This window comes from Pinus tabuliformis, chromosome 8, assembly GCF_031772625.1.
Source record: "Pinus tabuliformis cultivar Carrire ecotype Pingquan chromosome 8, CPIR1, whole genome shotgun sequence".
Classification (NCBI taxonomy): Eukaryota; Viridiplantae; Streptophyta; class Pinopsida; order Pinales; family Pinaceae; genus Pinus; species Pinus tabuliformis.
The window spans coordinates 1749986387-1750010630 of NC_142294.1; the positions used below are offsets into that span (position 1 = coordinate 1749986387).

Below are 24244 nucleotides of genomic sequence, written 5' to 3' on the forward strand. Positions count from 1 at the left end.
CACTAAAAATCTTGCAAGAAGAAAAATAAATTCAGAAGAAAAACATGGGTAAACTGAAAATCTTCTAGGGTTTGGTTCCCAGTCTTTCTTGATCGTATAGGCTTTGTCAAAAGCAAGAATAGTAAATGAAGAATTTGTTGATCAAGATGAAATCAAGTAGCGACAATGTGTACCTTTTATAGTTATTCTAAAGAAAGTTCAGCACTCTTTCTATATGGAAATATAAGGAAATATTCGTTCACATTTCTCATTAATCTTTCTCAACATGAAGTAACATTCGTTTATATCGCTTCTTAAATCTTTCAAATTGGATAGTTGTGGTTGGTTTTACTTTTTATGTGACTTATACTAACAGTAAAATCTGTTGATGGTGTTATTATTTTTGTTGTAATATTTGTTGTATTAGTATTCTCCTTGTACATTTGTCCTCATTACTAGCTCTTTTCCATGTTATTACTTTAAATATTGCTTGAATGCTAGTATGTCATTTATGACATTTTTTTTAGTAATGTCAAAATGTGCTAGTGATATATTTTATGATTCCATTTTTCAACTCTATCATGTTAGTGTCCTTATATATGTTTAGTTAATTGGGATTTATTTTATACACATGCTCGCTATTGATATATTTTATTCCATTTTTGAACTCTATCATGTTAGTGTCCTTGTCTATGTTTAGTTAATTGGGATTTATTTTATACACATGCTCAATATTCTTCTAATACATTAGTTCAGCTATATAGTATGAAGTTGATTTCCGTATTAAATTGTAAGAAAGTGTTTTTTTTGTAGATCCTGAAGGAAAATTCGAATCTCTTGAAAAGTATGGTATGGATTTAACACAATTGGCAAGAGAAGGGAAACTGGACCCTGTTATAGGTCGTGATGATGAGATTCGACGATGCATTCAAATCCTTTCAAGGAGAACAAAAAACAATCCTGTTATCATTGGCGAGCCAGGGGTTGGAAAGACTGCGATCGCGGAGGGGTAAGTAGCCTACTTATTTTTATATCAACTAGTTCACGATGTAAAGTTTTTCATGGTCCTTCAATGGGTTTTCTTAAAATATTGTATAAACTAAACTTGCCACAATGTATGGTTCGTTCAATCAACAAGAGAATTCATATTTCTTGAGAGGGAAGGTTATCATAAAAAAAGCCATATTTTATGTTCTTTGTTGCCTTTCTTAATTAGGACTTGTCAAGCGTTCGAAAGGGAAAATATAATTATATTGAAGTGCAATATAAGCATGGGTAGTTCAATGTGATCCTTAAATTATAAACATGTAATGTATCGTGAAAGAAGTCCATTAAGCTGAAAATGATGGAATATGTAGATGGCATTTGAAATAATGTCAAGTCGAGTGTGATGGCTTCATACATTTCTAATTTGTGGATAGGGAAAATGAGACTCTCGCTTCTAAGCACTATTCTCTCTAATGCTGACGATGATTGATATTGGACTGTTGTTTATGGTTGCATATCCATGTATTGATGCATAATGAGGTTAAAATAGGTTTTTATTAATTGCTCCTTTATGACAATGCCCATAGGCTAAATCACAGGGTTGGCTGAACTTGAAGGTTCAAGTTCAAAATTTGGCAAACCTAGAAAATTAGGTTTGTCCAGGGTTTCCAAACCTAAAAGATGAACCCCAAGTCGAACCGAATCAAATTGAATCAATTCAAATCACTAATTTTATTAGAAAATATTAGGATTGGCTTTAGGTTTGATTTAAGGTTTTTTAAATCTGTTAAATCTTTTTAAAAACTAGGACCCATGGCACAATTATGAAATTTTGGCGTGTTGAAATCCTTTGCCACAAGTACATTTCTCCCTCATGCTTGTCTGTTGTGTCAATGTGACCATTTCTTCATATATATCTTATATTTACTTATATTTACGAATCAAAATTCCTATTGTAAAAGAAATTTTTTGTAAAGTAAAAAATGTCATAAAAACCCTCCAAGACCTTGTCAAACAAGTCGGCCTCCTAACAAGCCTATCTATAAGGGAAACCCAACTTCATTTGAGGGGACATTCATTCAAGCAAGAAACAAGTTTGATCTCCTAAAGAAGGAAACTGGAAGACAAAGGAAAAGGATGAAAATCAAGGCAAAGAAGAAGAGAAGCAAGATCGAAGTTTTGGACCTCTCTCTCTCTCGTGTTAGGGTTTCTAAAGTAGCTGCTAGACCGAAATTGCAGAAGTTTCTAGGGAATTCGAAGTTGCAGAAGATGTTGTTGGGGAAGTCGAACTTGTTGGAAAGTCAAAGTTGGTGGCAGCTGCTAGGTCAAAAATTGTTGTAAGGTCGAAGTTGCTGGGGTCGATGTCGCTGGAAGTTGCTGGGTTGAAGTTGTTGGAAGTTGCTGGGTCGAAGTAGCTGGAAGTTGCTGAGGGTCAAAGTTGTTGGGTCGTAGTTGTTGGAAGTTGCTAGGTCAAAGTAACTAGAAAGAAGGTTAACTTGGTCTTGGAGGGATCTTTCACAAGGGTTTTAGGTCTTGGAATTCGTCATTTGAACATTCTATAAGAAGAGAAGAATTCTTGTGGGTTTTCCTTTCAAGAGAAGAGGTTTAGGCCCTGGCTTATAGCCTACATCTTGTGTCCTCTTGTTTTATTGTATTTCATAGTTTGGTAGTTGTTTGATGATAAGAACATAAAAATCATCAAGTGAAAGAAGAAGATTATCAAGTTAAGTAAAAATACATCACAATTAGTTATCAACATGAAGATAAATCACCTAATTTAGTTGCCCCTAGATTTCTCAACTTGTTATCAGAGCTAAGGTAACAAGAGAAGAAGAGGCAGCTTGAAGATCATCCAATTCAAGAAGGATACATAAGGGCTGAGCACAAGGAGATCATGAAGCAAGACTAATCCACACATCATCTCGAAGGAACTAAGGAACATCAAGGAGGACTACCCATATCATTGCAAGGATCATACAATCTAGAAGCAACGACACTTTGAAGAAGAAGAAGACCTCAAAGGACCTCACCTCCAAGGAAGAAGGAATTGAAGCATCTTAAGAAGACTCCATCCAAAGGAAGAATACATCATCATCAAAGGAATCAAGGCAATCTCCCTCATCAAGGATCACACCTCAAGCAATCTTTGAAGACACCTCTCATCATCTAGAAGAAGAAGCATTGTCATCAAGAAGGCATCTTAAATTGTCAACAACAAAGGAGTAGTGGAAGTCAACATCATCAAGAAGACATCCATTGGAAGATATCATCATTAAGGAGGTATCTTCATCTCATCAAGTAAGTATTTTATATTTATGTCTGAATCTACTATCAAAATGACTTCATTTTGCAAGGAGAGCAACAAATTGGTTGGGTCATCAAACTACCTTGCATGGAAAAAGAGGATAGATTTGATCCTCATAGAAAATGAAGTCATTGAATATGTCAAGGGTTCAATCTCCAAACCTTCTCAAGATCAATCTCAAGCACTATTGAAGTATATGAAAGGAGAAGTAAGGGCTCAAAGAATCCTCATAGAATCAATCAAGGATTCCATCATCCCTTATGTAGCAAATATGGAGACATTAAAAGATATCTATGAAAAGTTGGTAGAATTGTTTTTTGTAAGCATTGCAGGAGAAGTCATATCATTGATAACCGAACTATACAAGATGAAGGCGTCAAAGGAAGAAGGGGTTTGCCTCATACCTTATGAGGGTGTCAGGGTGTCACAAATAAGAGATCCACTACAAGAGCTAGGGGAAATAATGTCTGATAAAGAAATGACCATCATTGTGCTCAATGCACTATCTGATGAATGGGGTAACTATGTATCAAGTATTGTGGAAAGAAGGAAGCCATTCCATTCAATGAACTTTGTTCATTATGCGAAATTGAAGAAACTAGGTTAAAGTCAAAGACCGATGTTGGATCAAGTGAACAAATTCAAGCATATGAAACTATGGCTAGGAGGAAAGAAAAGTTTGGAAAATTTGATCCTAGGAAACGAAAGAAGATCGACATGTTAAAGATACAATGCTATGAATGTAATGAATATGGGCATTTCAAAAGGAATTGTGCTAAACTCAAGCAGGACAATAAGAAGAGAAAAGAAAGAAATGAAGCCCATATCACTGAAGAAGCAGAAGAACCTAAAAATAAGAAGTCAAAGAAAGAAGAAGTGATAGAATTCCACTATTAGAAGGTCTCTCACTCACCTAGCCTATTGTTCAAGTGCATAGGAGTGAGAAAATCAAAGAAACAAGCATCTCATGATAGGATGCATTGTAGCAAAGATTAAGATGACATCATCATAGAAACATGATGTAGCCAAAGTAAAAATCTATGTGGCTGAAGCAGTCATCATAAAAGGGAAGTAGCACATGACATCTTCATTGAAAGCATAAAAAAATAACCGAAGTAGCAATATACATGGTTGGGCAAAGTCATCTAGCAAGATAGAAGATAAAATGATCATCATACATCATCATTAGAAAGGAGCATTTGCAGAATGAGGATCATCAAGATCCTTCTCTAGAATCTTTATAAGAAGGTTCACCTCTACTTAGATGAAGCAAGTGCCTCATAAATAATCCACATTCGACATTGTGTGGGATCCACTAGTAAGGTATGATGACAAAGATGTGCAACACATTGAAGTACTTTCATCTTCAAATGGGGAAAGGAAGATGCTAGAAGGAAGTCTAGATGACCAAAAGAAGGAAGAGGTATGTATATATTTGATAGATAAAGTCATGTCATCATATAGTTGAATGGTTGACTGCTCTATCTCATGAGCATGGTTAGAAAAGAAGAAACTCTTCCATTAGAAGATGCATGAAGGCATGTAGACTATATGCCTTGAACTCTTATAGAAATTGACAGGATGGAATCAATGTATATACTATATAATATGAGCTCATGGAGAATATGTGGTAGTTGATAATCATGGTTCCTATGTTGAAAGAATTATGTAAAGAAGATTCTGAGGAAAGCAATATATGAAGAAGATGAAAGAAGAGTTTGTGGGTAGATGCATCTATAAGAGAAGATAAGGACTCAACATCCGATGTTGCCTAGAAGGATTAGCTATGATATCTCCATAAAGAAGGTATGAAGACCCTGATATGTATGATGGAAAAAGAGAATCTTGGTAATGTATTTTTTGGATATGGGTTCATATATGTGTAGGATGTTGATATTGTGAAAAGTTGATGTCATGACGAAGGGCCATCATAAAACGGTAACTTTGATTTACTGTTCATTTTGATTTTTGAGATTATTTGGTTGGGTTGAAAATAGGGCTACCAAAAGAGAGTTGTGGATGTCACCTACAACTAGTACTCATGAGATTGAATGGAAGATCTTGAAAGAAACATGATTTGGAAGAGGTAGTTGTATGAAGGAAAGCCATATGTGAACTAGAAGATCACTTTAAATGAAGAGAAGGATGACATGACTATTGATTCAACACTATGGTTTGTTGAAGGAAAGTGACAGAGAAGATGTTTGATACCCTACGACGAAGATCTAGAAGATGAAGGCTCCATAATGAAGAAATTGAAGTTCATGACATGATACCGAAAGGAGGAACCCTACGAGCCGCTGATAGTACAATGATCTCCACCAAGGAAGCCAATAGCTACTGCTGATAACAAGTCCCTAGTTAAGAGGGAGCTTAGGCAAGTCCCTAGGTAAGAGGGAACTCGAGTATATTCCTTTTATAGGAATGAGTATATCCTCCCTAGTTGAGAGGGAGAAATAGACACATCATTCTTTTCTGCATGTTATGAAGAAAGAATGGGGATTGGGTAAGCATTTGGTTTCCAATATGCTTTGAGGATGTGGTAGGGAATCCAATACGTAAAAGTAGTCGAAGAGGAAATTCCTTGAGAATGTGTTAATCCAAGATAGGAATTGTCCTAGGAAGACATAACTTGTGAACATCCATGTGGGGTATGTGCCTAAGAGACAATGATGATGGTATCTATCAATCATTGTCTCGCCAAGATTGTGCTCTGATATTGTGGAGAGACAAAATTGTTAGTCAAGGCCTTGCTATGTGACAATGCTGGTTGGTATGATGACATGCAATGAGATAAGCTAAATTAATAGCTTATGAGATGGCTTACCAATATAACTCTTTTTATGAGAATTATTCAATATGAAAATATCTTAGTAACATGTATGTATTATGAATACCTCCCTAGTTAAGAGGGAGTGTTGAAATGTGTAACTAGGTTCGGTCTTCATAATGTCTAATGTAATCATGATTTTATATATTTGATATTAAAGAGAATAAATTTATTATTGTCATCGTTGATGCATGGGTTTCATGCTCAAAATATATTTATTTATAGGTCAAGCACCCATTGAGTGCTTCTAGGTTTGTCATAGAATTATGAATTCAAAAGAGTCATTGTCATAAATGTAAGACTTCTTTGGGCATGTTGTATCTCGTAAAAGAATTTTTTTGTAAAGTCGAAAATGTCATAAAAACCCTCCAAGACCTTGTCAAACATGTTGGCCTCCTAACAAGCCTATATATAAGGGGAACCCCAACTTCATTTGAAGGGACATTCATTCAAGTAAGAAACAAGTTTGATTTACTAAAGAAGGAAGCTAGAAGACAAAGGAAAAGGAAAAAGTTCAAGGCAAAGAAGAAGAGAAGCAAGATCGAAGTTTTGGGCTTCTCTCTCTCGCTCTTTATGGTTTATGAAGTAGCTACTAGATCGAAATTGTAGAAGTTTTTGGGGAAGTCGAAGTTGAAGAAGTTGTTCTTGGGGAAGTCAAAGTTACTGCTACATCAAAATTGTTGGAAGTCAAAGTTGATGGGCGTCGAGGTCGCTGGAAATTGTTGGAAGCTGCTAGGTCAAAGTAGCTAGAAAGAAAAGTTCATCAAGAAGGAGAAGTTTGACTTGATCTGGGAGGGATCTTTGACAAGGATCTTAGGTCTTTGAATTTGTTATCTTGACATTCTATAAAAAGAGAATAATTCTCGTGGGTTTTCCTCTAAGTTGCACGGGGAAACGTGTACGAGTTTCCGAAACGGGAAGCGATACGAAACGCGACCTCCCCAAATTTTGGAAACGGGGAAATGTGAATATATATATATATATATATATATATTGAAAATATTTAAATATATATATATATATATATATATATATATATATATATATATATGTGCAATCATAAAGCATAAATGATACATTATAATTTATTACACTTAAACATTAAGATTTAATTTACATCACATTTACTCATGAATGATCACATAATGAAAATAAAAATATCGGAATATGCAAAAGCAACGTTTATTATATATCCAAATCTCAAAATCAGCCTTTATTTATATTAATATATGAGGCTGCAAGTACAATAAAGACTATAAGGCTGCAAGAGAGAGATCCAAATCAGGATTTTCTGCATCCACATCCCATTCTTTAGAAGGACCACTGTTGTATTGGGAGTCTCCTCCTACATAGTCGAATGACCTTAGTGCTCTTGATTAAATACACGTTTCATACCCTAGTACCCTACATGATCTTGATTATTGGGAGTTTCCCCTGCATAGAGGGCTTGATTCTCTTGATTAAATACAAGTTCCATACTTTAGTACATGATAAAATCCAATGGAAACATTGCAATCCCCCCAATCCTGAAATCTTGAAAAACAAATAACTATGCTGGATTTTGAGTGAGATCTAAAATTCTACTTTCTACATATGAAATCCAATGAGGGCGAAACCACTCTCAAACATCCTGAGTAATTTCATGGTAATGTTAAAAATTTAAGTAAAAGTGATAAAAATGATGAAAATGAAAAATAAAGGAGAATATCACTTTTACTTTAAGAATTTAACATTACCATGAACTGCATATGCCTCAAACTTCCTGATGAACTGCATATCAACACTAGGGCAAAAATTCACTTTTATAACTTTAGACACACATCTAGAAGTCACTAACATACCCTAAAAGTAAATTAAAAAACAAATAAAAAAAAAAATTAAAAAAACACAAGTTAATGAGGAAACGTGGGTTGTACGGCCCTGAAACGCGTTTCAGGCCGTACTGGCCACGTTTCCGTTTCGGGAAATGTGGCAGTATGGCCGGAAACGCATTTCACGGCCGTACCAAATGCGTTTCCGCGTTTCGTACCACGGACCTCTATGCCACGTTTCCTGCAACATAGGTTTTCCTTTTAAGAGGAGAGGTTTTGGCCTTGGCTTATAGCCTATATCTTGTGTCCTCTTGTCTTATTGTATTTCATAGTTTGGTAGTTGTTTGATGATAAGAACATAATAATCATCAACTGAAAGAGGAAGATAATCAAGTTAATGAAAAATGCATCACAAGCAGTTATCAACAAGAAGAGAAATCACCTAATTTAGATTCTCCTAGATTTCTCAACAATTATTAGGTAAGAAAATCGGTTTCTACTTTGTTTATTGTAGAAGAATCAGCATGGTATCAGAGCCTTGTTAAAGAGAGCCTAGAGGAGCTACAACCTAGTGGAAGAGGTTGAGTTTAGCAAGTCTATTAGGAGAAGGCCAAGGAGACTGTTTTATGATTCAAGCAAAGGTTGATTAAGGCATCTGCTAAAGAGGTTTGAGCCCTAGAAGAGGGTTGGACAATATTATAGCTAGATTGTATAAGGAAAGAGCCATCCACTGGCCTGAAACAAGGCATCCGTAAGGCTGGATAGAGCTAAGAAGGGCATCCAAGAGGGTTTGTCTGTGTGTAATAGGATTGTGAAATGAATCTCTAGGGTATCAAAAAGAAGAAAAAAACACAAAATTGTGAGCCCAATACGTGTTACGTGTTGAGCTTAGCCCCTGGATCTTGAAGGGTTAGACTATTACAGAAGATTGGTGCCTCTTATTGCTAAATCTCATAGCACAACACAGGGTGGCAGCATAACATTTCATCCACCAGACTGACTCCAGGTAATGACTGATCTATGCGTGCCTACCAAAGTCGAAGCTCCATCCTGTCATCCTGTTAGTGTTAACTCATGTTCCTCTCTCTAATAATTTCCATTTGGTACAATTTAAGGAGGGACCAAAGTTCAAACCCCAGAATGTAGAAAATGTTTTTACACATAGTGTTGGAGCAGAATATGTAGCTGCATCCTTGCCACTTTGGGTGTCACTTGCGTGACAAGCTTGTCTCTTAGCTCATGCAGAACATGGAAGGAACAAGAGGAAATTCTGATCGAGTAGATTTCTTGCAGTTGAGGGGCAGGGATAGCATTTGGAGAGAGAGATTTTCTCAGCCAGAGAATCATCAGTAGAGAGAGGCAGAGAGCGATCCAACAACTCTCATGTAGAGGCTGATGCAGGGCCACGTAGAGGGTGAGAGAGAGTTCAAAATTTTGCAACAAAGTTAGTTTCAGAAGCCGATAGCTGGGGTGTGAGACTAGGAGGCTGAGAGCAGTGAATCCGGGCAGCAAATCGATCAACTGGCTGGGTGACGCAGTGCTTAAAGGGATTGATGCAGGGATTGCGTGAGGACTGCGCAGAAGCAGTGCAGGGCCTGCCGGAGGCACCTCATCCATTGTCTGGATCAGCTAAGATTTTTTCTCAGTGATTGTGTGAAGTAAGCTCACAAATCTTTCTGCTAGTGTTTCTCTCTTTGTAACTGAACAACCCTTGAGGTATTCAGAGATGTATTCAGAATTTGCTATTGCTTAATAATAATAAACCCTCAGATCTATTGCACTGGTTTTCCCGCATTGGGTTTTTCCGGGGACATTTGTCTAAAAACAACGATGTCATTTGTGTTGTATTTTCTTTCTTGTTTAGTGTCTTGTTTCCGCATATAATTTAATTAAGTGAAGGTTGCAGTGTATGTATTATGATATTTGCTATAGGAAACTGCAAGTAATTTGTTTAAAGGAATTTAACAAATAAGAGTAATATCATCAATTGCTGCAGTAGGGATTTCGGTTGAGGAATTTTCACATTAAAACGAGCTCTTGCGCTTGGGGAGATATACAACTTTGTGTACTCACATTTTCATGCTATAATAAAGACTTTGGGGTTCATATTGTGGTGTCCTTCTATGGATATGGTATGATCTTTTGGAGATATGAAAGATAATCCTTGAACATTATTATTCACAATGATACATATTTATAATACATTGGAGTGACCCTTGGTTTCATATTCCAAGTGTGGTCTCTTGGACTTCCTTTGACTGTTTAGCTTCCACACTAACCCTTAGAGGATTAGGTGTCCAACATTCCCCCTGTTAATCCAAAGGGGTATGTATGACTCCATGAAGAGAGATGTAATACAAAATGTGCAAAAATATGCATGACAACACTAGGTTGAATGTGCTCTTTGAAATGTTGGTATAAGGGGGTGGTTTAAGGATGACCAACAACACTGGAACGCTTAGTGCAGTTCCCGGAACTCTTCCAAAACTGGCAAGAAGTTGAAGTCTTCTACCAGAGGAAGTGTCCCTAATGATTTGGAGAGGGAGACCTTCAACTTGGAAAAGGGAGGTCTACAACTTGCGGTGGTTTAAGGATGACCACCAACTTTGGAATGCTTAATGCAATCGCTGAAACTCTTCCAAAATTGGCAAAAAGCTGAAGTCTTCTACTAGAGGAAGTGTCCCCAATTCTTTGAAGAGGAAAAAGCTCAACCTGAAAAGGGAGGTCTCAACCCCACATAGATGGTTTAAGGCTAACCACAAACTAAAGGCATGCTCAGGGGCATCTTTGTCTCTGGCTACAACACTGAATTAGGCAAACAGGTTCAGGTTGTCACTCAGGCTCGCTTGATGTGGCTTTGAAGCTTGTATATGACCATCGCTTCTCCCCCTGTCAGATACAAGGTGAGAAGATGAATATATTTAACTGCAAGACTTTTCAATATTCGAGAAGAAATCCTGTTGTATGAAGGAAATATCTTCTTGGTTGTTGAAGTCCATTGCCAAGAAGCGATCCATCCAAACTGAATCTTTGTTCTTGCAGGAGACTTGTTTTTGAAGCATCTATTTGAAGAATGAGTATGTTGACCACAATGCTTGCACGGATGAAGATCAAAACAATGATCCTTCATATGGCCAACTCAGTCACAATGTTGGCATTTAACAACTTGTTCTGGAAGAGAAGCAGGATCTGGAACAACTAAAGGTGAACTGTCATGAAGAAACCCAACACTTTGAAATTGAATGGGTTTGGAATAGTCTGGAATATGAAAGGACGCCTCCTTATCATATCAAAGCCTTGTTTTGTGCTTGTTGTTGACAAGCTCTTCCCAAGGTCAGATGATGGGCTTGGGAAGTGGAACCTGAACATTTACGTCGGCATGCAAATATGCTCCTTCATTGGGCACTAGATTTGAATCAACTTCATATTGTTGCTGCTGATAGGAGTCTGTCTGAACAAAAACTAGTTCAGAATGACAACTCTTTTGTTTTAATTCATCTTGCTGGAACTGAGATTCTAGTTGCAAAAGTTCAATTTTTTCATGTGCATCTTGTTGGCATATTTGAATCTCAGCAAGAGTGGTTTTGTTGATTTTTACTGTATTATGAATAGTAGAATGTATCAATGTCTTCAATAACTCTAATAATTTTTCAAAGTCTGCCATTTTCTCAACAACTCAAACTCAACAGATGAAAGTGTGAGCTTGTGCAAAAAATGGCCAACAATAAAAGATTCAATGAAATAAATGAGTAACAAATATAGGATATTTCTTTGAAATATCTACCATTATCTTGCTTGGATACTAGATTGAAGTCATGTTTGGAAACAATCTTGAATAGATCATTGTTCCTCCCTTGTTCAAAGTGAAATGTTCAAATGTTGTTGCCCATAATTTAGAAAATATAGAGAAACTTAGAATTTTGAAAAGGTTTCCATGGTGTTTTCTCTTGAAAGACAATCACCCATCTCGTCCCTACGCAAACCTTGTCACTTTCTTGCCAGGAAATTCCAATAGATGAAGCAACGAACAGACCCTCAAGAGCAATAAAACTCTTTCTACTTCTCACGGCATCAACTCATGTTGTATACAACATGACTGTCATGTTTAAATAAGCTGACTGGAATGAGGGTAAACAGAACATGTTCACGGTGCTCCAGTAATATAGCAATAGTGTCAGGGTGCACTAAATCACTAGATGGGGCCTTCTTGGCTGACTTCACAATGCTGCACAAACCTCCTAGTGAACCGAACTTTTGTGGAGGCACTTAATTTTGTTCAAGAAATAATGTTGAGTCCTTCGTCCAACTATTCAAACTCTCTTGTGAAAGATTTGATGGTTCTCATAAGGAGAACTCAATGCACATATTCCCAACACAAAGCATGCATCATGGCTTCAATATATATAAGATTTCAATATTATGCCCATCTTCACATATACACCAGCACCGTCTTCAAGAAACGAATTCAATGCATATAATTCATACCATACACCATAGCTCCAATGCATTATAATGACCCTAGGCATATAAACTTCAATACATATCCATCATGTACAACATTGATTTTAAATTGACGCAGGATAAAACAATTCCAAGGCAACATCCATGCCAATCGTCTCTTCATTTCACCATATCATAACTAGCACATTGTTTTGTCGGAGTAATGCACAACAGAACATCCATCCATGGAGAAGGTTCAATGCACCATGGGCTCACCATATGCCATTACACTGAAAGCAACATACCATATTGCTCCAAATCAACGCAGACGAGTAACCAACCATAATTCGTAGGCTTCGACTTCAGCATTCAGACTCATGTTTATGGCCTTCAAAAGCAACATTGATACTTGGTAGATCAAATCAGAGCTCACATAAGACTTATGCGGTCTTTGCATTCAAGTCCCGAATGGTTGTCCATTCAAACGCACTAGCAAGAGTGTGAGCGCTATGCAGGAAACTAGAAATTGTCGACTGTGTGGAGAGTCTAGGGTGGAGAGGAATGTTCAACCACTTCCGTTGCGCAGTGGGGAAGAAACTTCACATCATTCTTGGTTTAGAGATGCTACGAGGTTGGAATCGAAATGAAATGCAAATCCACTTTAGAAGCCTAAATATTATACCATGGTCATTTTCCATGATGCCGATTCTCTTTAGCAAGAACTATGGAAAGTGTTTGACAACGCCAAAAACGAAGCCAAAAATAAAGGTGAAATCATCCAGTCACTAATTGTGATGTGTGTCATGGAGAAGAAGCATCCAGGTTACCACACTCTCAAGCTCACTGCCGAGACAAAGATTGGGTTGGTTACGCAATGCTGTTTGTATGGGAAGAAGGACTGGAGCAGTGCTGATGGTAAGGCAGTGTGGAGTTCCGCTGCGTGGAGTATGGGGGCAGCGTGGTGGGAGTCAACAGTATGGAGGCAGTGTGGTGGGAGTCACACAAAGCACATGTTTGACAGAAAGGCTCGGGCTAACCGAAGCAACAGTGAACAACTTAGAGATGAAACACTCATGTAAGAATAGTAAATCACAAATAGAGAACGAGTGTTACAACTCCAGAAACCAATGCACTCAACATAATGTAGAGGCAAAGAAAGGTTGAATAGAAACATGAAGTATAGACATGTACGAACTTTGACAGGTTGTAGGTAGGAATACATTGTATACCAACACAATCGCTAATTCGGGACGTTGCAGGTTTGATGTGCTCAACTTTGAGAAACGCACAATAAAATAAATGGGCCTGTCATTTACTGACAACCACAAATAGATCAATTACCACATAATAGGGGCTAGTGGCAGAAGCGTTCACTTTGAAAGGTAGAGCACGAATATAATAGATAATCGCAGAGAGATGGTAGGTGTATGAAAACAATTAGGATTATTCAAGAAACCTAGTGCTCTGATACCATGTTAAACATAACCATGGCAGACAAGAGATATTAAAGATAATCCTTGAATACATTATTATTCACAATGTTACATATTTATAATACATGGGAGTGACCCTTGGTTTCATATTCCAAGTGGTCTCATGGACTCCTTTTCACTGTTTAGCTTCCACACCAACCCTTAGAGGATTAGGTGTCCAACATTTGGATTGTGTGCTTATTATTCTATTGGTGATAAATCTATTGTTATTTCCATTTGCTTTCATACATTTATTAGTGTACAATTATTTTGCACTAGTATTTAGGTTAGAGAAGTATTTTAGATTGGGATGTTTTAGTAAATTTTCGGTTAAATTTCTAGAACTTTCTCTTCATTGTATCATCTAACCCCTATGGATCTAACAATTTACCTTGAAGTTGTGTAGAAATATTTTGAATCAAATCTCAAGCGTGAGGGGATGTTTTCGGTTGAACTAGCCCACTCTTGAGCATAGAAGTGGAAGAACCTACATTATAATTTCCAAGGCCTTATCATTTGAGATTTGTTGTGCAGGGGTTTCCTTGGCCTTGACTTGTGATAAAATCTATTCACATTTATTTTCATTAAAAATTTGTGCTTCTATTGATATAAATATGCTAAGATAGAGCATTTTATTGGGTAATCGAAGAGAGGATTAATACTCCCACTCTTTGATTCAATTCTTGTAAATCAGTTGTATATAGTTTTTCATTATTCTCTTATTGTCATCCACTAATCCTTGGGATTCGTTTTGCAGAGAAATAAGAGCATATCTAAGGGGTTTTCTCTCATGTAACTTTTAGCGAGGACTTAAGAGCCAATTTTGGAAATTACCTCCAAGTTTTTGTAGGCTGTCAACTGTCGTTTGGAGCAAGAAAACTCTCTTACTGTGACCCTTTGGAGGCCTTATTTTCTGCCTGGCCATGAGCCTTTGAGGGCTGTTTTTTTCTACCTGGCCGTAAGCATAAGGAGGTTGTTGTCAATTCATGTCAAAATGTGAGCATTTAGAGACAACCTTTCATATTAGTCAAGGCCGTGAGCATTTAGAGGAGGCTCATCCTCTTGCTTCGCATAATTTTTTGCATTCTAAATAATTGGGATTTGAGTAAAAGTCTTCTACAAATTCTAAATTGTATTGAGGTTTCTCCTCTTGTATATTATTACCATTAAGCCTTGTAAAACTGTCTAACTATTTTCTTAAGGGAGGGTCTATTCTTTTTCAAAGTTTCAATATCATTTGTGAAACCTTCCTTGAGGATTTGAGCCTTGCTCACTGTTAAAGAGTCTCCTTCTTTGTAATACCTAATAGGAAAGCAATATTTTTCTTTGGGAGCTTGGGGAACCATTCCCTTGGCATCCATCCCCTTCTCTCTTATGAGAAAAGGTCTCCTTCTTGCTTCGTGTTTGATTAGCGCCCCATTTCTTTCTTGAATTTAGTCTTAGTTTGTTGATGCTCTCTTTTATCTCACTTCATTGTCAAGCTAATTTTCATGATTTCTTACATGCTTTGATTTCATGCTAATTGTTCACTTAACGAGTTTTCAGTTTTATTGCATTTTAATGCCATCTACAATCTAGTTGCAATTTCATGCTAGTATAGTTTTCACTTACATTGTAACATTTTCATACCTCAAGTTTCATGCTCAAGTTGATTCAATTCATTTGCAACTTGTTTCATTTGGAAAGTTTACTTTGAGCAAATCTCTACATTTGGAGCAAATTTGCAAGTTTCATCTAGTTTGTTAACTTCATTTATTTACAATCTAGTTTTAACAATCTAATTGTCTATTTTAACTTGGTTCATTTGCTCAAGCTGCGTTCCAACCTACATTCCATTAACAAATTTGGGCAACCTCACATTTGGAGCAATTTACGATCAACCAATGGTTTTGCAAATTGTCACTCTACTTTCCTTATTATTTTACAAGTTGCAAATATCATTTGTTCCATTAAAATTAACCTCCAACTTAAGTTGGTTGTATAGACATTAGGGACCCTCAACCCTTATTGACTCCTCACTATGAGATCTAGATTTTGGGCGATGGTGAGGTCTGGGGACCGGAGCTAGATTGAAACTTGCTTTAGATCAAGACTAATAAAATAAACCAAGAGCACCTCTACAACACGAAGTTACTTCATTTGCAATACAGTTCTCATGCCCATGCCATCTTGAAATTCAGTCTTATTTGTAAATATCATCCATCTTTAAAGTAACATTTTCTTTATGTTGCAATGTGGATCTTTACTTTCTTGTACTTGAAGCTTTTCATTTGAAGCTCACTTTTGCAAGTTATTGCATGTGAGCATCTTTACATTTCAAGTACATTTGTGGCATTACTTGTTATCTTTCTTACACTTGCTATTACTTTACAAGTAATCATATCTTTCTTTGAGCATCTATTTTCTTGCAAGTTATATCTCAAGTCTTGTTGCTCATATTTTCAGTTATTTCTTGTACTAACACTTGTCTTGCAACAATTGCCTATCGTTGTGACTTGAAGTATCATTCCATTTTGCAAGTGTTATTTCTTTATTGAGCATTGTTTTAAGGCATTGGTTTATCACTATTATCTTGTCATTGTCATATTGATCTTATTGGAATCCATCTCGGTAATATTTACATTGCTCATTTAAATAATCATACTTGCTAAATAATCCTTAAATTCAAGTTACTTAGAAGTAATTTCCTTGCCCTTAGTCTCCTAGAACTTGTTGTTTTCAACAAGTCTTTCCTTTAGAAACCTTCCTTAGGGTCCACCTCCCTTGGCTTTAGCTAGGAGTGAGCCTAGACAGAGAGATTTAGGATTAGATGACATCTTCTTTGAGTTTTGCCACAAAGACCACACCTAGTGGGGTTGAGGATTTTTCCCAAACTAACTCAGCTGTGCAAGCGAGGCGACAACGGTTCCACTCGAGTAGTCTGATCATGAGCAAAGACGCATTTATTATCTACGTTATGTGGAGTACCATGGCCCTATTGGACGAAAAAAATTCTAGGATGGTATAAGATCCACCTTGAAGCATAAGTATCAAGGATTGTTTATAAGTTGGTTCATGAAGATTTTCATCGAAGTACACAACATATTTCTAGATATTGTGGAAGAGATTCGAACAAACACATACCAACTACATAGTTAAATCATTATGCCTGATATCCTTGCAGATCTTGGCATGGGTATGAGAACACATAGAGATCCAATTGCAAATTTTATGGAAGCATTTTTTTGAAAGTTCGAGCCATCAAAGACACAAAGTTGAAACATGAATGTTTGGGTGTATAACCTCTGAAGCTAACTCAACATTTTTCTACAACCAAATATTAGGAAGGCCAGTCTACCATTTGAAACAACTATGTCCTTATTCTGCTTCATAACCAAGGGTAAGGAAAGACCTTCTAATCCTCGTGAGAAGCTTGAATGGCCTCATTGGAAAATAGTAGTCCAAGGGTTTGCTAGAAGGGGAAGAGGTCATGTGACAGGAAAGGACTTATTGCCTACCGCAAGAAGAAAAGAGGCTTGCTGTAGGCCTTAATGTTTGTGGAAGCAAGCTCGAGGCCTAAAGGGTTAGGCCACTATTGTAGAAGGGCAGACAGAGCCCTGTTTTGGTACTTGCAACAAGTTTTAGGGTTGGTTGAGTTGTTTAAAGGTTGATCAATAGTGAACAGAGGGTTGGACATAGGGTTGCTAGGTGGGAAGCTAAATCATTATGCCTGATATCCTTGTAGATCTTGGCATGGGTATGAGAACACAGAGAGATCCAATTGCAAATTATATGGAAGCATTTTTTTGAAAGTTCAAGCCATTAAAGACACAGTTGAAACATGAATGTTTGGGTGTATAACCTATGAAGCTAACTCAACATTTTTCTACAACCAAATATTAGGAAGGCCAGCCTACCGTTTGAAACAACTATGTCCTTATTCTGCTTCATAACCAAGGGTAAGGAAAGACCTTCTAATCTTGGTGAGAAGCTTGAATGGCTTCATTGGAAAATAGTAGGCCAAGGGTTTGCTAGAAGGGGAAGAGGTCATGTGATAGGAAAGGACTTATTGGCTACCGCAAGAAGAAAAGACGCTTGTTGTAGGCCTTAAGGTTTGTGGAAGCAAGGTTGAGGCCTAAAGGGTTAGGCCACTATTTAGAAGGGCGGACAAAGCCCTGTTTTGGTACTTGCAACAAGTTTTAGGGTTGGTTGAGTTGTTTAAAGGTTGATCAATAGTGAATTGAGTGTTGGATGTAGGATTGCTAGGTGGGAAGCTAAAGATTGGTTGAAGTCTATGGACAAAAGAAGTTTGTTGTTGCAGAGGACGAGAGCTACAACAAGGACAACAAGAGTATTAGTGTGTCATGGGATAAAAGGAACAAGCCTAGGACGAGGATGAGCATCCATCTCAAAAAAGAAAAAAGGACAAAGGAATCTTAAGCTTGATAAGATTGATGATGGAGTTGACAGTTCCCTACAACTCTTAGCAGTTTAATCAAAAGATAAGTAATTTGTATCCTTCTTCCTTGATTATTATTGTATTCCTTGGTTAGACTCCTGCCTTTGTATCCTTTGCATGGTTAAAATTGTTTCTTCCATTGTCTACTAAATGACGTTTGCAATTACATCATAAAGGTTGCCAAGCAAAGATTGTGACAAGAAGGTTCTCCCAGTAAGAGGGAGTAACAATAGTAGAAGGACTTGCTTACATGACAAAGGGAGTAGTAATAGCAAAGGGACTTGCTTACATGATAGAATGAGTAGTAATACCAAAAGGACTTGCGTACATAACAAACACAACCAGAAGGACATGGTCGAGCCACTTCAACCAAGACATGATATAAAGAGGAGCAAGAGAACTATCCATAGATGACCAGATTGTGGACATACTTCAAAGAGGAGCTTTGTACGATGCTAAATGTCTCCTTCACTAAAAGGGAATGACGAAATATTTACAGTATTGGGAAAACAATCTCTTGAAGCCATAAAGGACTTTGGGTAGGCCATAAAGGACATTGACAAAGGGAGATGGATACATTCACATTTGAAGCTAGAAGGACTTTTTGTTGATTTTTCATGAAACCGATCTTTGAGATTTTTATATTTTGTTAGTAAAGTTGTAGCTTCAACTGAGATTTTGTGCCACTGCTTCAAAAGCTAGAAGGAATGTCGTTAGTAAACAACAAGGAGGATGAAGAAGAAAACACCTTGAATGCCTATTCTGTTCATCACAAGAAGAATGGAACCTTCAAGAAGTTCAAAGGACCAAAGAAGAAAATGGACCTATCCCAGATTGAATGCTACAACTGCCACAAGATTGGTCACTACAAAAGCCATGATTCAAAGAATCCAAGAAATAAGAAGAAATAAAGGGAACATGCGAATGTTGCGGATGAAGATCCACCTATAAGAAGAACAAGACTGAAGAATCAATAGTTAAGGACTTATACCACTAAATCCTCTCTCTCTCATATAGCTCTTTTAGTCTTTTAATTTTTGAATTGTTTTCCTTTATGTTTTGATTTCTAGAGTTTATAGATCTAACATGTCTTTTTAGAACATTTTTGAATGATTTTGATGAGTTATAGGTATCCCTTGAGATTGGATTAAGAGGGAGCCTTCACCATTTTACTAAAAGATAAGTATTCTATTCTTGGTTTCATCTTTTCATGTTTGGTTTCCTCCTCATATCAAGGCTTGTTTGTATTGTATGCTAATAACCTTTCTATTTATATTTTTCCTTGGCTAGGAAAGCTTGTTGATTGCTCTAGGGTTATGGAGGAGACTTCAAAGGATAGACTAGAAGTATGAAAGAAGTTCTAGTGCAAAAGAAGCCCTTAAAGCATTGATGTTCTATAAAGTTTGTTAAAGAACAACTGAAGGTATGTCTTAGACTATAAGTTCTATTAAAAAATTCTCTTCATGTAAAAGGTATGATCATTCTTCTTTAAAATTCTTGATCTACTTTACTAACATCCCTATGTCTAGGGTTTTGAATCATAGAAGATTCTTGTTAGGGTGATTAATCATTAGATTGAATCTACCCTCATTATATTTTCATTCTTGTGGAAACCTAAAAGGTTCACTGTAAAACCCTAACCTAAGGTTATGTCAATATTGATTAAGAAACCCTAGTCTACTAAGGGTTGTTGATGAAGTCTAGAAATCCTATTCTTTTAATGTTTAGAGTTTTGTTCTCAAGTCCCACTAGCACAACGGGTTGAGGATAGGCCTCGTCAACAAGGCAACCCAGGGTCAAACCTCACTGGGGGAGCGGTGTTGTGCCCTGTGCTAGGGGGAGGAGACATGCTAAAAAATCCAGTCAGCTAAGGGCTGGTGTGGCCCAGGCCGAGTGCGATCTCTGGGTGACTTTGATGGTTTAGATGCCCCTGGGTCGTGACTCATCAAGCCACAGGTCAAGCTTCGAGGATCACAGACAACTTGACGAACAAAAACAAATGTTTAGAGTTTTGTTGTGATGGAAACCTAATCCTTTAGGGTTTTTTATCAATATGTATTGAAAACCTAGAACTTTAGGGCATGGTCAATTAGGATTTACGAGTTGAACTTTTGAATAGTCATAGTAAGATCCTAGGAATGAAACCCTAGGTACATATTCATCCGTATGATCAAAACCCTAGTCTAGTCAAAATTGTTGTATATATAATGTATTGATGTTTGTGTACTGGGTTTACCTAGTAGATATAGTTGTATGCTAATGCATGATTATGTTATCCTAAATATATGCAAGTGTGCTAACCTTATTATTAATGCTCATGTTTGTGAAATCTAGGGTTTGTAACTAAGCCCTAGTAGAAATTGATGTATTAGGAGATAATGATATTCTGTTCGATTGTTTTTAGCCTTGGTGATAAAATCTAGGGTTTTGAACAAACCTTAGTAGAGTTGAAAACTTAGATGCATAGTAGAATTGTTATTTGATCAAATTGTTGAGATCTAAGAATTTGTGTCTCAATGGTAAAGTGTAGGGTTTTGTGACAAAAACCTATCTAGAAATGGAAGTCTAGTATGTAAAAGATTTATTGATTTGAACCTAACTAGGCTTAGGCATTTGGTGTATAAAGTTTGAATGTTTGAATGCTTCCATTATAGTAATATGATTTAGTTAACTTCATGCTTTTGTATATTGTTGTACTTGCTATTATAGTTTTGCAGGTACATGATCTTCAAGATGTTGAAGATATTCGTGATTGAAGATGCTCATGATGAAAGGAAGCTATGAGAATGATGATGATCAAGATGACCTTGAGAAAGATGAAGCCTTGAAAGAATGAAGTTTTTCCGATGGTATGAAGTTGTTGATCTCTCCAAGTTAAGAGGGAGCCTAGATAGAAGAAAGAATATATCTTCCCAGTTGAGAGGGAGGGCATATTATGATGGATACCTTGTAGAAGAAAATAGAGAATGAATAGATCTGCCATATATTGAAGATGTGTCTGGTGTTGCTGAAGAATTGAAAGAAGAAGAAATATTTTGACAAATTGCATATGTATAACTTGATGATGAAAGCAATATTCAAATGACTAAGGACCTCGAAGGTATGTATGTATATTTGAAAGTTTATTGCTGATTGGGGTTTGTGTTTGTACAAGTAAATCTCTCCATAAAAAGGTTGAACACTTTGAAAACATGCTTGGACAAATGGATATATCTAGTTTGATAGGGGAAGTTGAAGCATCTAATGGTGGATGCTTGGGAGGACATTTGGTCGGCCTATGTATTGATGTCTAGATCACGAAGAGGGAGGACAATGTTGGTCATGGAGCTCTGACCTTGGATACACACCTAGATCACTTGGTTAATGGTTAGCAAGTAAGCCTGATGGTACCTAGACTGGCTGAAAGCTTGAGTCCATCTTAGTCCCACCCGGATAGATAACCCTTCTCAGGTATCTAGTCCGAGGAACTGAGTGTGCCATAACTCTTCGTAGTTCATGTCATTTTGAGATCTTCCATGTACTTGTATCTATATGTAATTATGAATACCTCCCTAGTTAAGAGGGAGTGTTGAAGAATGTAACTAGGTTCAGTCTTCATAATTGTATTCAAGTCACAATATATAATGTATTTGTCAAAAGAAAGAAAAATAATTTTTATTATTAATAAAATTGACTTATTAAAGCATGGGTTTAATGCTTGGGTCAATTGTGTTTAAGGTCAAAACCTCCATTGTAGGCTTCTAGGGTTTATACCGTGTCCTTGTCCATGTCATATTGTAAGAAACCCTTCTTGGGAATTATTTGTCAAGAAATAAATTTATTTTTCATTAAAATAAGTCTTCTTGGACTCCTTTACCAAGTCCGCCACAAACAGGGGAATTCAACCTCAGAAGCCTATATATTGGAGCAACTCGACCTCATTTGTAGTGGGTATTAAGCAAGTTCGAATTGCAGTGATCTGTTGTTGGAAAAGTGTGAAATTTGAAAGAAGAGGAGGACAAGTCTAACGGCAAGGAAGAAGGTCTCTTTCAAGGTCAAGAATTCGATTTTTTTTCTCTCTCTAATCTCACATGTGCAAAGTTCAGAAGTTTTGTTGAGAGGATGAGATTCTGCAGTTGCCGGGGAGGCCGAAATTCTTGAGTAGCTAGGCCAAAAACTCTGTAGCTGCACTTTGAAGGGCTGACATTTGGAAGGATAAGAAAGGATATTTACAAGAAGGAAGGGTTGACTTGGTGGAGGAAGATCTTTGCTCTAGAGTCTTGGTCTATCTCATCTTGATTTTGAATCTACTGAAGGAAGAGTTCGTTGAGTGGGTTTTCCCTTATATAGAGGTTTTAGTGTTGGTTGTCCGCCTACATCTGGTATCCATGATCTTCGTATTGTGCCTTTTGATGATTGCTTGATGAAACAAAGATAAAAGAAGAACATAAGAAATATAATAAGGACATTAATATCACTAGTAATTATCAATATAAGAAAATATTTCTGCCTTTCTGATTTTCTAACAAGGGTTTTGAAACATCAATCTTCTAGGCCGCAGAACAATGAATTATCCTTGAAACTTGTAATGGCCCTGTTACCAAATTCTTCGTTGATCTGTAATAGGCAGATAGTCCATGAGAGAACGATAAGTTAAAAAAAAACTATTCAAATTGCCTCTTACTAGATATAGAACTGAAAATTTAGAGCTTGTTATGTCTTAGATCTTCGTTCGAATACACCTCCAAAAGGGAATAAACAAGGCTCATTCTTGTTACTTCAATGTGATAGAAATGGTTCTTTTATATAGTTGATAGAGGGGGTCGATTAGCCTTCAACCAGAATGAAATGCCTATGGACCGATCTTTAAATAGTTCAAAATTTCTACTTGATCTACAATGAGCATTACCCAACGAATCCCAGATGAAGAGCCCAGATCAAACCCTTGTTCAAAATTTGTTCAAGCCCTAAATTGAGCCTCAGGGATGGAGTGAATTTTGCCCAACGAACATGTGTTTAACTACACAAGAGTATGATAAAAGATAGCACCTGCAAAAACTACAACAAGCGAAACCCTATCCCAAAAGCAATAATAAAAAGAAACTTTTGTTTGTCTCCTGGCTGCAAGTATTATTGAGCATCCAAGTTCCTTTTGGCTGTAGAGTTTCAGTAAAAAAATGGCATCGTATTCTTTTGAATGAGAAAATATGGTCAGGCGAATGACCAGTGTTGCATAAAAAAAAAATGAAAACAGATCTCATATGAGATATTGCCCAGTGAATACTCTTTAAATTAAAATCAATTCGTAGCCCCCAAAACTTTTCAAGCTATCTCCTTGACACCTTTCCACTTCATTCGACCAACTTTCGACACTATATAAGGAAGCGAAGATATTTCTTATAGTGCCTAGGGAAGTATCTAGATGCTAGCTAACCTTGGAGGAAGGGCATAAAGAATTAATTTAAAATTAGACTTTGATATGGTGGCATTAAAATAAATTTATTTTTGATCCCAAAAATAAATTCATCTCTTATAAAAAAATAAATGGGAAAACTTAATTTTACCCCCTTTATTTTTAATAAAGGTTGACACCCTTTAAAAATACATAAAAAAACACCTTTACTTAGCCATTGCCATGTCATCACACTTGGTGCCACATCCTCACACAATCAATTGAACATTGCCACATCAACAACCCTTTGGGGTTTTAGACCACAAATTGGATCTTTAACTTTGACCAAGTGTTTCTCTCATACCATGAAGGCCCATGGAACTCTCCACATACCGTCGAAATCAGCAAGACGAGTAGAATCCAATGACAGTGGTATCCAAGACAATTTTAATACTCTGCTGCTCCAAAAACTCCAACAACTGCGAGGTATCCTTATTGTCCAAGGAACCCAAATCCTAAATCCAGTGGCTAGGGTTTCAATGACCTGCATCATCCAGCATCCATCTGCAACAATGTCCATGACCTTAACGCTTCGTCTCATCAAGTTATAT

The 24244-nt window shown here is 36.9% G+C and overlaps 1 protein-coding gene across 2 annotated transcripts in view; it reads left to right on the top strand.

Moving 5' to 3' along the window:
- The first annotated feature begins 798 nt into the window (after nucleotides 1-798).
- Nucleotides 799-24244, top strand: part of LOC149243105 (chaperone protein ClpB3, mitochondrial-like) — a 32890-nt gene continuing 9444 nt past the window's right edge. Inside the window, exon 1 of one of the 2 annotated variants that reach the window (XM_089374416.1) lies at nucleotides 799-988. In XM_089374416.1, the coding sequence (XP_089230542.1) occupies nucleotides 831-988 (158 nt within the window). In that variant the 5' untranslated portion in view covers nucleotides 799-830. The remainder of the gene's footprint in view (nucleotides 989-24244) is intronic. The other variant, XM_089374417.1, reaches the window with a different exon arrangement.